This window comes from Chiloscyllium punctatum, chromosome 26 (genome assembly GCF_047496795.1).
Source record: "Chiloscyllium punctatum isolate Juve2018m chromosome 26, sChiPun1.3, whole genome shotgun sequence".
Taxonomy (NCBI): domain Eukaryota; kingdom Metazoa; phylum Chordata; class Chondrichthyes; order Orectolobiformes; family Hemiscylliidae; genus Chiloscyllium; species Chiloscyllium punctatum.
Window position 1 is genome coordinate 49,566,730 of NC_092764.1, and position 13,592 is coordinate 49,580,321.

General features: G+C 40.6%; 1 protein-coding gene across 4 annotated transcripts in view; it reads left to right on the forward strand.

The window, feature by feature from the left end:
• The window catches only part of fto (FTO alpha-ketoglutarate dependent dioxygenase), a 414,204-nt gene that overhangs the window by 221,926 nt on the left and 178,686 nt on the right, over nucleotides 1-13,592 (forward strand). The window contains exon 9 of one of the 4 annotated variants that reach the window (XM_072547378.1): nucleotides 1,615-1,834. The exons of the other annotated variants lie outside the window; for them this stretch is intronic. Coding sequence (XP_072403479.1) covers nucleotides 1,615-1,819 — 205 coding nt within the window. The 3' untranslated portion in view covers nucleotides 1,820-1,834. Of the gene's footprint in view, nucleotides 1-1,614; nucleotides 1,835-13,592 lie in introns of those variants that run through there. 4 annotated transcript variants of the gene reach the window in all.

Sequence of the window (13,592 nt, forward strand, 5' to 3'; positions counted from 1 at the left end):
AGGATTAGTGATTTCTTTAGACGCAAAAAAGGCATTTGACCGGATTAGATTACATTACAGTGTGGAAACAGACCCTTCGGCCCAACAAGTCCACACCGACCCGCCGAAGCGCAACCCATCCATACCCCTACATTTACCCCTTACCTAACACTACAGGCAATTTAGCATGGCCAATTCACCTGACCTGCACATCTTTGGACCATGGGAGGAAACCGGAGTACCCAGAGGAAACCCACGCAGACACGGGGAGAACGTGCAAACTCCACACAGTCAGTCGCCTGAGTCGGGAATTGAACCCGGGTCTCAGGCGCTGTGAAGCAGCAGTGCTAACCACTGTGCCACCGTGCCACCCATCTTTCCAAGCCATATCTTTTTTATACTTTAAAGGGGTTTGGCTTGGGCGAGGCCTTCATCAGATGAGTAGCAATTTGCCATGGTCTTGCTGCGGTCCTCACCAATGGTGTGTGGTCAAGCAATTTCTGTACTTGTAGGTGCAGTCAACAGGGCTGTCCCTCATCACCGTTGCTTTTTACATTGGTGTTCGAACTGCTGACAGAGGCAATACATAGAGATCCCAATAGATCCGCTTTGAAAGTGGGGACAAAGATTGCATTGTATGTGGATGATGTTCTTCTCCTCTTATCAAACCCAATGGTTTCAGTGCCTCATCTGATACAATGCATCAATTTATTTGGTGGTTTTTCGGGTTACAAGATCAACTCTGCGAAATCAGAGGCCATGCCCGTGGGTGGTCTCCCGAGAATGCCTGATCCTCAGGGTGAATCTCAGTTTCCCTTTAGATGGTCGCAAGAGAGCTTTCTCTACTTAGGTATATTTAATACTCCCATCTTTGATCAATTATTTAAAAGTAATTTTGTCCATTTATTCGACAGAATCAAACAGGACCTTCCTAGATGGGAGGCTCTTCTGATCTCTTGGTTAAGTCAGATAAGCCTCATTAAAATGAACACTCTGCCCTGCCTATTGAATCCTATGTGAATGCTTCCTCAGCTTTTCACAAAGCAAACATTTAGAAGACTGAATGGCTGGTTCATTTCCTTTATCTGGTATCGCAAGCGACCCCTAATTAAACTGACTAAACTGCAGTTACTTACAGGCTGTGAGGAGTGGGCCTCCCAGATATCAAAAACTATCAGTTAAGCTCACTGCTATCTTATGCGAATGACTGAGCCCAGGGGACCCTCACTCACTTTGGTTGGACATCGAAGCATCTCAGACAAGATTCCCTCTTATTAGCCTGCTGTTCTTAGACAAAATGAGAACAGTTAAGGAATATTGCCGTAGCCCAATAGTCATCAATACTGTCAAGGCGTGGAGGGCAATGCGTCAGAGTGAGGGCAATATTGGCAAAACATCATTTTTTACACCCATTGTTGGTATGCAGGTTTTTCAACCAGGGATGATGGACTTGGGGTTTAAACCATGGGCAGCTAGGGGTGTGTCTTGTCTGGGTGTTTTATTTAAAGGGGACATACTGATATCCTTTGACCAGCTGGCTTGGAAATATGAGTTGCCTAGTAGGGATCTCTTCTGTTTTTCTCAAATTAGAAATTTCATACAAAAAGAAACCACGATTCTAACTGACTCTTATAGGTCCGACATGGAGAAGAGCGTGCTGAGGGTACACCTTCTGTTAGCAATGTTTATCACCTATTGGGAGAAAGTCCCTCGGACGAGACTGAACGGCTCTGTAAGGCATGGGAGATGCAGCTGGACGTTGAGATCTCTTCTGAAGTATGAGAGGATATCTAGGAAAATGGAAGAAGGATCTCAATTTGCCAGAGAACCCCTGCCTTAAAATTGAAGATTCTCCACAGGGTCTACTTGTCTCCAGACCGCCTCACAAAATTTAATGTGGGAGCATCTCCAATGTTTCCTAAATGCAAATGAGCATGGGCACGCTTACCCATTGTCTCTGGTCCTGCCACAGACTGCGGGCATACTGGAACACTGTATAGATAAAATAGAGGAGGTCTTGGGGACGGAGGTGGAGATGGACCAGGTATCTTTTCTGCTTGGCCTTATAATTCACTTTCATTAGATGCACACAAAAAAAGGCTTTTGAATATCCTCACTTTTTGTGCAAAAAAGAACATCTTGTTAGTGTGTTTGTCTGATAATCCCCCAAGGTTGTTGGGCTGACGTCAGCTAGTCATGCAGCACATCACCTTAGACTTTCTTACGAGTATGGTGTACCTTAAAACTGAGAATCTTTATAAGACGTGGTGGTCCTTTTTGGACTACCTGGGTACTGATTTGTCCGCCATACTAATAAGAGCCTTTATAAAGCCATAGCAAATCTGTTTAATGAATCTGGTACCCAGAGAGGAGGAACTACAAACATATGAGTATGTATCAATTTATGCACTCGATGGTCAAGGTCTATTGCTTTGTTTCGTTGAGCTGTGTTATTATTACTACTGTTATGATTTTCCTTTTCTTTAGTTAGTTATTCTTATTTATTTATCTGTGTAATTACTGGGTTTATTTTAACATTGGTTTGAATTGTTTGGTTTTGTATATGTTGTAATATTTTTTAAAAAAATTATCTTCCTTTTGTTTTCAATAAAAAATGTATTTTAACAAATAACAGAGACCAGTATGCTTGCCATCAGTTCAATCCTCTGGTATTCAGGATCTTTTGCAAGTATTGTGAGAACATTACTGCATTTCCACAGTTCAGATTCTTAGACAGTTTTAATGATAGTGTTCAACATTAATTTAATGCTATTTTAGCATTACGAGTATCCCCTTAGTAACCCACACCACTCAAACGTAACTTAAACAATCCATTATTATATTGCAATCTAGTATGTTAACATCTTTTTCATATTCCACACTGAGTTTAGTACTGTGAATTATTACAATGAAATAACTGAATAGTGCAATCTAAATAAAACTTGTTATTGTTAAATCTTTCCATGTGGTACATATTTTTGAAGTTTATATCTTTTTCTCTTTCAATGGACTGTACATTTCAGTTGAACTGAATGCATTAATTTACTACCTTGCAGTTTTAGTTAAAATTACCTTCCCTTGCCTTCCCTTTGGACCTCCATGTACTTCTAAGTTCTGTAACCTTCTATTCTCCCAAAGCTGCCTTGGAGTACCTCCAGTTTGTAATATCCATACATGCAAGTCTTACACTTAATGTACTAGTGCCAAAGCAAAATGGGCAGTTATTTTGATCTTGATAACCTGAACTTTTTTTTTTCAAGAGCATCTAGTGACTGCAAACCACTCCCAAATACAAAGAAATGCCTCAGAAGTTGACCCATTACTGATGTTTGGATATACTTGTTTAAATCACTTCTCCACAGGAAGAAATGAATAGTAGCTTTTACAGGACAGATTAAACATTGATCCACCCAGGTAGCAAAGTTTCCGATGATTTGGACCTGAGGTTGTCTGGGTGCAATGCCACAGGAAATCATTTTGGATACGTAAATGGCAGGAAAAGCAATGACAACATTCATTTATATGATAGCTTTAATGTAGTAAAATGTCTCAAGACTCTAAACTCCACAGAATTTCAGATAATGGTAAATTTGGTAGCAACTATTCTAGATCATTTTGAAATTTTTTGGGAAAACTGGCCCAGTTAATGATGAATACAATCTAATGCAGATAATCATAAGATATTCAGATTTGAAAAAATTCTCATGTTAAATGTCTCCCAGGATAACACATTTCAAATATCTAGTAATATGTCCAGTTCTGGTCGCCCAGTTATAGGAAGGTTTGAGTTATAAGGAACGGCTGGATAGGCTGGGACTTTTTTCACTGAAATGGAGAAAGTTGAGAGACACATTGATGGAGGTTTATTAAATAATGAGAGGTATAGATGGAATAAATGGTAGTTGTTTTTTCCCTAGAATAAGGGATTAGATTTTTGAGGGGACACATTTTTAAGGTGAGAGGAGAGAGATTTTAAAAAGACATGAGAGATAATCATTTTACATAGAGGATGGTTTGTGTGTGGAATGAACTTCCTGAGGAAATGGTGGATGCGGGTGCGATTACAACGTTTAGAAGACATTTGGTTAGATACATGAATAGGAAAGGTTTGGAGGGATATGGGCCAGGAGCGGGCAGGTGGGACTCATTTAGTTTGGTGTTCTGTTTGTCATGGATTGATTGGGCCAAAGAGTCTGTTTTTGTGCTGTTTGATTCTATGACTAAGGGATTCATATCGAGTGCAAGTTGATGAAAAACTCTGTCATGTGCTGATAGGAAAGTGATTTGGGCTCATTGAAATCACTTTCCTTGTTTTACAATGTAGAAAAAGGATTCAAGGTGCAAGCTTCAATTGGTAAAGATCAAGAGAAGTGATATTATTGTCTTAGTCACTGGTTTGACTCCATCAGCTTTGTAGTGTTACTAGTCAGCAAACCATAGGAAAAATTACAGACATTGACACAGTACAAACAACACAACTAGCGGATAATATCAGATCTTGAGCACTCAGTTATGAATAAAGGTTAAGGGAGTTAAGCTGTTTTTTCTTGTTGAAGAGGACCTAGAGAAATGAAGGTTATCTGGCAAAGATTTAAAGCTTAAATACTTTTGGATAAAGTTTACGAAGTGCAGAACATAAATATAGTTGTAATTTCAAGATAAACAGAAATCAGGCAGAGTCATCTTATGGAAAAAAAATACAGGATATTTAAAATATGCTATCCTGCGAAACATTTAACATGAGAAATAAATATATTCAATAAATAATTAGATGCATTTTTGGCTAAATATAGGGATGTGCTGTGAAAGCAAAAATATGGTAATGAAACATATTCAAAACAGGAAATTCGTTGGATAATTTTGTGCTTTCAAAATTCCTACATTTCCTCCCAGATAAATCAGATCTAATGGATGTATTTTACTAAGAGACTCTAGTGCAAAATATAATTTTATTGACTTATTACTTGTTAAAGGTGTGGGTTGCAGTAGTGCTCAGCTTGTAGAAATGAAAAAAGATGGTAAACCTCTGCTCCTATTGCAAATACTCCCTGAGGGGACCCAGCAGACCTTGTCCTGTCTCTCAAACGCTGGCAGCTGTTTAATAGACTTACTGTTTAGAAAAAGGCTGTGTGAGACACAGGGATGTGATAATGCCTTTGTCACCTGCTGGTGTGAGTGAGATGCCTTGAATAATTTTGGCCTGCTCTTTCAGTGAGTTTGGCAAGTCACACAGGGTCAGGTGGTGCAGCTTCCTTTGAAGTGCCAAACACAACTGAGCTTGCTTAATGGCTACTTGAGTCTCCTAGGAAGTTGGAGCACCCAGTCCTTGTGATTGTTTAGTCTAGAAAACCATCTTCTGGCACCATTCGTTGTGTAAAGAGTAGCCTTAGTGTATTTGTGATATTACAGTAACATGATATACATTGGGTCATTGTTTTTTTTGTCTACTTCAGATACAACAACTACATCTGTTTATGTAGCACCTTTAAAGTAATACAATTTTCCCAGGCTCTTCACAGGAACGTTAGAAAACAAAACATGGTACCAAACCACCTTGGGTGATATTAGACATATGATCATAAGAAATAGGAACAGGAATAAGAAATTGGACCCCTTGAACCTGATCTGCCATTCAACATGATCATGGCTAATCCAACATAGCTCATGTCCACCTTCCTACATTTTCATCATAACCCCTGATTCCCTAATTGAGTCTACCTATTTCAGCCTTAAAAATATGCAAAGACTCCAACCTCACAGCTCTCTGAAGCTAGGTGTTCCAAAGACTTTCAACCCTCTGACAGAAAGAAAATCCTCCTCATCTCAGTCTTAAATTGGCACCCTTTGTTAGGGCTTGTGACCACAAGTTAGTCAAAGAAGTAGGTTTTGGAGAGTATCTTAAAAGAAAGGTGGAAACAAAAGTGGAGCACTTTCAGTATCAGACTAGAATTTACACAAAGCTCTTCTGGACAAGTACTTGTGTGATTTCTGTAGACTTGATATATCTTGTTTCAGCTAGGTTTTGACAGTGGTGCACTATGATTTTCACATCATATTTACTCTGATTTTGATATAAATTGGTTCAAAGATCCCAAATAATTCAATATTTTATGTTGATTTGATCAGTAATGTTCATCTTCAAGTGAACATAATTTATCAGGGAGGTAAATGAATGATCCCTTAAAATATGCATTCTTATTAATACAGGGCCTATTAAATAGCTACTATAATAAATTACGTATTTTATTTGGGTTTGGTGACTTCTCTCCTAAGAAAAGGAAAGCTATTTAACTCACTTGGCTAAGGGATTCCCTTTATATAACAGCTGAACTCTTCAATATGAACCTAGAATGGAAAACTAATCTAATTGCCATCCTGATTATTATTGCCTTCCAACTCTAACAACACCCAATTGTCTAGTTTTAATGTTCACACTTTGCAGTGAAGGAGATTCAATTCAGCAGTAAGTACATTCCTTGGCTGCTTCTAGGTCTATTACAAATAATTATGGCACACATAGGATCTCATCATTAAGATGAAGATTAAACTTTGGCTTCACAGCCCTAAGGTAAAATTTCCTTATGACATGCAATATATTCAAAAATAGTGCCAGTAATAAAGAAAGAGATTGCTCTGGCTTTCCAGGAGCAAATAAATCATCAGCTGTTTGAGGGGTGCAAGGTTTAATAAAGTCTTCATTTCACCATAGAAAGCAGAAGAGCTAAATTATGATTAAAAGCAGATTACAGAAATATCATTTCTAATGTGTATTATATAATTAGAATTAGTATGTACATTTATTAATAATTTAACATTGTTAGTGGTCTAGCTGCCATGACATGGCAGTTGTAATGCAGATTATTTTCATTGCCTATTTCTGTTTGAATAACATAGGTTTAGTGTTTAATATTGAGTAAAACATATGTTGTGTATCTGATTGAAGTACCATAAGTCCATCAATTTTACCAAATGTATTATCTTTTCTCATTTTCTTCCCAACTGCAGTTATAATGTTAGTACATAATCCTTTTTTCACTAGAGACGTAGTCAACAGATTCTTCATCACACTTTGCACCATGACTTAGCCCACTCGAACGTGTTCATTATCGGCTGAGATGGATAAAATCTTATTCTCCACCATAAGTAGAATGCTCTACCTAACTTGACAGAACAGTCCCTCCTGGGAGCTTAGTTAATAGTCAATAATGTTTAACCTATTCAAAGAACAATGATGAAGAGTTCAAGCAATTGGACTTAATCTTGCAACCATATGTATGAGACAGAACTAACACAACCACATCAGAGAACACACACTACTACAAGGTCATTGGAGTACCACATTATTTAAATACATCTTATTAAAATTAGGGATTTTAACTCTCTTTGCAGTTGGTTTAATGTTTCATCTTTGTAGCAAAGTGCTTTCCTGTAAAATCACAAGATGTAATTTTACAACCCATGAGCCTTTCCTCATTGATTTTCTTTCCAATAAATTTCAAATTCTGTCCTTGCTATGCATTGGACTAGAATGCGTATAGGCCTTTGAGAATTAAATAACTCTGGTATCCTGACAAATGGTCCTGAATACATATGATAACATTTGCAGATGCAGACTGTGGCATGCTGTTAGTCTGTAATTATAATGGTCTGAGCAGTTTGGTGCTTCTCTTGCCACCTTTATAAATAGGCATACTGGTTTATACTTGAGAAGAATAGTGTTTTGTAAGATGCTTTGCGTTTAAATTTATTTTTTAAATTTTAGTCCGGCTGGTTTATCTCGTTCTACATCATGTCAGTTTTGAAGGAATCTGGGTGAGAATGTTTCTCATACAGCTGATTGCTGTTTACCCCCTCACTTATTTTCCTGTGCTCATTGTGAAACCTTTTTTCTGTTGAGTGGGAGTCAGTTAACACACCATATTGCTGGTGAAGGTGCGTCGTTTGTTGCCTGTTCTTGCAAAGCTGGGCAGTCAGCTGGGATGTAATTAAGACTCTGAGAACAGGCTGTCTTCTCCACAGGAAGAGCATGTTAGATGTTGTTGGGATTCAGTGCTGTCAGTTAGTCTGAAGCTGGGGGCTTTGTGCTCAGGACAGTTATATGCTCTGATTCCATTTACTTTCCCTTTCCACATCCAGCAATACACGGTTTGTATTTAACTGCGTTTTCAAAACTGATGGTGACAGCTACAAGGTATTGCTTTGGAATTAGCATTTTAAAAGTACATATTTTGGTAAATTTTTAAATAGAAATTTCTGCTGTAAATTATGTATATACACAGGAGCCAGAGTCCATCTGTGTTCCTTGCTAAATCCCCAAACTTTTTGTCAACACTACGCTTTTTATATTAAAAAGGCAAATAGACTAAATGCACTAAAACAGTTTTAATTTTTAACATTTTTTGCTGTACTATGGGAATCAGTAATTGACAGTTGTAACTGACATTTGAATAATTGAATTAATATATGGGGAGGCCTTCCTGAATGTTGTATCTTAATGATATATCTACACATACTAAGAATTCTTTCTGAGAGGAAAGGAATTATTAAATTAATTAAATTTTACTCCTTGATATGGAAAGTGCAGCCTAGATGTCCTCTGCAAAACACATTGGTTATTCCAACTCTAGTTAGAAAAATAATCAGAAGTTGAAAGAATTCATTTTTAATTTTAGAGATGACCAGCTTGTACGGGAAGGTTCATAACTAGGTTTGTTGAAGTGTGCATCTTAAAAGGGAAAAAAAGCTCATTATAAAGTTTACAATATTTCCATTGGGTATATTTCTGACTAAGATTCCATCCCTTGACGGAAACAGAGGGGCAGACTACTCTGCTCTTTTGAGTAGCATGAGCAGTTGCAAAAATGGAAAAATCAATTTCTCAGCAAGAAAACATTTCTAATTTTCTCCATAAGATTTACTTGGTGAGTTCCAATGAACCAAAACAACATTATTTCTGTGCGTTTGTAGCTTACTGTTAGCGGGGCAGCACGGTGGCTCAGTGATTAGCACTGCTGCTTCACCAGGGTCCCAGGTTTGATTTCAGCCTCGGGCGACTGACTGTGTGGAGTTTGCACATTCTCCCTGTGTCTGCGTGGGTTTCCTCCAGTTGCTCCGATTTCCTTCCACAGTCCGAAGATGTGCAGGTCAGGTGAATTGGCCATGCTAAATTGCCCATAGTGTTAGGTGCATCAGAGGGAAATGGGTCTGGGTGGGTTACTCTTCGGAGAGTCAGTGTGGACTGGTTAGGCCAAATGGCCTGTTTCCACACTGTAGGGATCCTAATCTAAATCCATCTCATTTATTTGCATCTCTCAATTCTGCCCTCCTTCCCTGAGAAACTTGATGGTGTCAACTCCCCGCATGAAAGTCAGAGTGGCTTTTGGTGACAGGAGCATCTGTGGGGTTTCGGACAACTGCTTCTTCACTGTCATTTCCCTGTGCAATCCATGAACGCTATCCTCTTCAATCTTTCATCCATTGCCAAATTACCAGCCTCACTACATCAGTATGGCTGCTTTTGGATCAATTCATGCAATACTTCAGCCCTTCCAGACTCCACTTTGGAGCAGAGGGACCCTTGTGGCTTGCATGCGCCTGCCAAGTCATTTTGTAAGCAGGGAATACAATGCACTTCATACATTGACACACATCTTATAGTTCTTAGCTTACCTTCTTAGTGCTGACTCACTTTACACTTTATGTGGAGGCTGCAGGCCTTCTGGTTTACTTTGCTTTTTAGTGCAAAGATTCTTCAGCCCTAACTTCCAGGCTATCAATCTCTCTGGTTTGCACTGCTTTTTAATAGACATGGAGAGGCAGCATAGCAGCAAACTACTGAACAGTCAATGGGACAGATTTGTTGCAGTATGGCATCATAGTGCATAAATGTCACACTTGCAGCAAGTGCCAGCAGCTTAGGCAGCAAGCATAATCTATGTACTTCAATTAAATGGCCATGTGTGAATGTCAAAGCACATCAATCCTTCGTGGAGTCAGGGGACGGTCAGAGGATGCTGCCACAATCAGTCAAGGGCTCTCCTGATTTCAGTCTGGGCAGTGTCCCTGGTCAGTACAGCACCTGGTCCTACCAGAGTCTAGGCATCAGTGTCCTTGCAGTCTGGGGATTGGCTGTAGTCAGTGCAACTCAGATCAGTGCAACCATAGAATCCCTACAGTGTGGAAGCATTCAGCCCATCAAGTCCACACTGACCCTCCAAAGAAAATCCCACCCAGACCCACCCCCCCTAACCTATCCCTGTAACCCTGAAATTACAACAGCCAATCCAACAAGCCTGCACATCCCTGGACACTATGGGCTACTTAGCATAGCCAATCCACCTAATCTGCACATCTTTGGACTGTGGGAGGAAACTGGAGCACTTGGAGGAAACCCACACAGATGCGGGGAGAATGTGCAAACTCCACACAGTCAGTCGCCTGAGGCTGGAATGAATCTGGGTCTGTGGCACTGTGAGCCAGCATTGCTAAACACTGAGCTACTGTGCCACACTGGGAACCAGTCTGGAAATTACAGGCAGATCTGTAGTGATTGTAATGCGGTCAACCAGGTGAATCTCAGAATGAGTTCCCTGATTGGGGCTGTTAATCTGGTCCAGTCAGGGAGCTCTGGATGCCAGATAAGAACAAGAGTGTAAGACATCCTCACACTCTGAGACCTGACTCTGAGGGAGCTGGATCAATGTGTGGTGCTCTGGAGACATTTCTCAGGGACTGGGCTGTTCACATGATCCCAAAGTCATTGGGATAGTAATACCAAAGGGAGGATAAAGGATGGTGGGAATCATTGTTCATCTCAGGACAAAACCTGAAACTCATTCACAGTGGCAAAACATTGAAAACCTGCCACCCTCCCCCCAAACTAAACTACTCAATTATGAGGCAAAAATGGCTGTTACCACGTGCCGAGTGAGTAGAGTAAGTTTTTTGTTTTTCTATTTTGGGCCATCATCACTGAAATATGTCATCTTCTGGTGGAATTGGTGATCAACCCATCCTAGGACTGGTCAAGGTCACACTATCCCTGAACTTTTATGCCAGTAGTTTTCTTCAAGGAGCAACATCTCCTAAACCTCCACATATAAATGCATCTGTGATTTCAGATGTCATTTTCAACAGATTATATGTATCCTTTCCGTGTTTGGGAAGGAGACAGCCTCAGTGCAGCCCTAAAGTTCCAGTCAACAATTTGATGATTCAAGGATCCCTGATGTGTCTGAAGCTGTCTTCAGTCAGGAAGTCAGTTACTTGTGAGAAACAAGTAATGCTTGGCCATTACAACTTCTTTCAACCTGGGGACATTTGAAGATTTCTACTCATTTGTCACATGGGTATAACTTTACCAGGTCCATCAGTGACAAAGACTTTAGAGCAGGCATTTCAAGAGTGTGTGAACATATAGACAAATGTGCAAGATCATTTAAATCAAGTGTCACGTGTAGGACTTATATGACCTTGGGTAAGATATTTTCTTCTTTTCTCTCTTGCTACACTGAAGTGTAGTCCACAGCTAAGGTAGAGGGAGCCTGCTTCCTAGTTGGCCTGAAAGACGTGTCATTTCAGCATAGAGGGCACGGGTCTGCTGAGCATGTCCTGCCCAGATGTAGGCAGGGCTGGGTACCTCTGGAGTGTCCTGAGAATAAGCTTCTAGGGAGCCTGTATGTGGTCCCTCCTCCCTATGAGTGCCTCCAGGCATCACCATTTCCCTGAGAAAGAGGGACACCTGAACTGAGGCCAAGTTCATCATCATCTTCTCATGTTGCCATTGACAGTGAGCACCATTGAGGCTAGAGTGATGGAGTTCAGGTTTGTGCACATATCCAGTAGACGCTGAGTGTGCTGGACCTAGGTTTCCATGGCAGTAGCCTGCAAGGAGGCAGCCAGGAATGTGCATGCCAGAGCCAACAAAAATTGATAATGTTGGTAAACTCCTTCATCCTTGAATAAATTTCCTGACTTCTTCTGACAAATCTGATGTCCCTGAGTTCAGCACAGAACAGGCCCTTCGGCCCATGATGTTGTGGCAAGGATCATTCCTAATCTAAAACCAAATAACCTAACCTACACATCCCTCAATTAACTGCTGTCCATGTGCATGTCCAGCAGTCGCTTAAGTGTCCCTAATGACTCTGCTTCTACCACCACCGCTGGCAACGCATTCCATGCATTCACAACTCTCTGCGTAAAGAACCTACCTCTGACATCTCCTCTATACCTTCCTCCTAATATCTTCAAACTATGACCCCTTGTGCCAGTCAATCCTGCCCTGGGGAAAAGTCTCTGGCTATTGACTCTATTCATGCCTCTCATTACCTTTACACCTCGATCAGTTCACCTCTCTTCCTCTTTCTCTCCAGAGAGAAAAGTCCGAGCTTAGTCAGCCTCTCTTCATAAGACAAGCCCTCCAGTCCAGGCAGTAGCCTGGTAAATCTTTGCACCCTCTCCAAAGCCTCCATATCTTTCCTATAATAGAGCAACCAGAACTGGACACAGGATTTCAAGTGTGGTCTCACCAGGGTTTTGTAGAGCTGTAGCAAAACTCGCATCTCTTAAACTCTATCCTCCCGTTAATGAAAGCCAGAGCACCATATGCTTTCTTAACAACCCTATCCACTTGGGTGGCAACTTTGAGGGATCTATGCAATTGAACACTTAAGACCCTTCTGTTCCTCCACTGCCAAGAATCCTGTCTTTAATCCTATATTCAGCATTCAAGTTCGACCTTCCAAAATGCATCACTTCGCATTTATCCAGGTTGAACTCCATCTGCCATCTCTCAGCACAGCTCTGCATCCTGTCTATGTTGCGTTGCAGCCTGCAACGGCCCTCAATACTATCAATGGCACCTCCAACCTTTGTGGCATCGGCAAATTTATTAACCCATTCCTCAACGTCCTCATCCAAGTCATTTATAAAAATTACTAAGAGCAGAGACCCAAGAACAGAGCCCTGAAGAACACTACACACTACTGACGTCCAGGCAGAATACTTTCCATCTACAACCACTCTCTGCCTTCAGTCAGCCAACCAATTCTGAATCCAGACAGCCAAATCTCCCTGTATCCCATACCTCTCGACTTTATGAATGAGCTTACCATGGGGAACCTTATCAAATGCCTTGCTGAAGTCCATTTACACCACATCCACAGCTCAGTCTTCATTGACTTGTCTCGTCACCTCCTCAAAGAACTCAATAAGATTTGTGAGGCATGACCTGCTCCTCACAAAGCCATGCTGACTGCTTTTAATCACACTATGTTTTTTCTAAATAATCATAAATCCTATCCCTCAGAATTCCTTCCAAAACCTTGCTGACCACAGACATAAGACTGACTGGTCTGTAATTGCCAGGGATTTCCCTATTCCCCTTCTTGAAAAGAGGAACAACATTTGCCTCCCTCCAATCCTCCGGTATGACTCCCATAGAGAGTGAAGAAGCAAAGATTTTCATCAGTGGCTTAGCAACCTCCTTTCTCGCTTTGCAGAGCAACCTAGGATAAATCTGGTTTGCCCAGGGGATTTATCAATGTTAATGTTTGCCAAAATTTCCAGCACATCAAATTCATCAATCTTATCTGTTCAAGACTTTCCCAAAC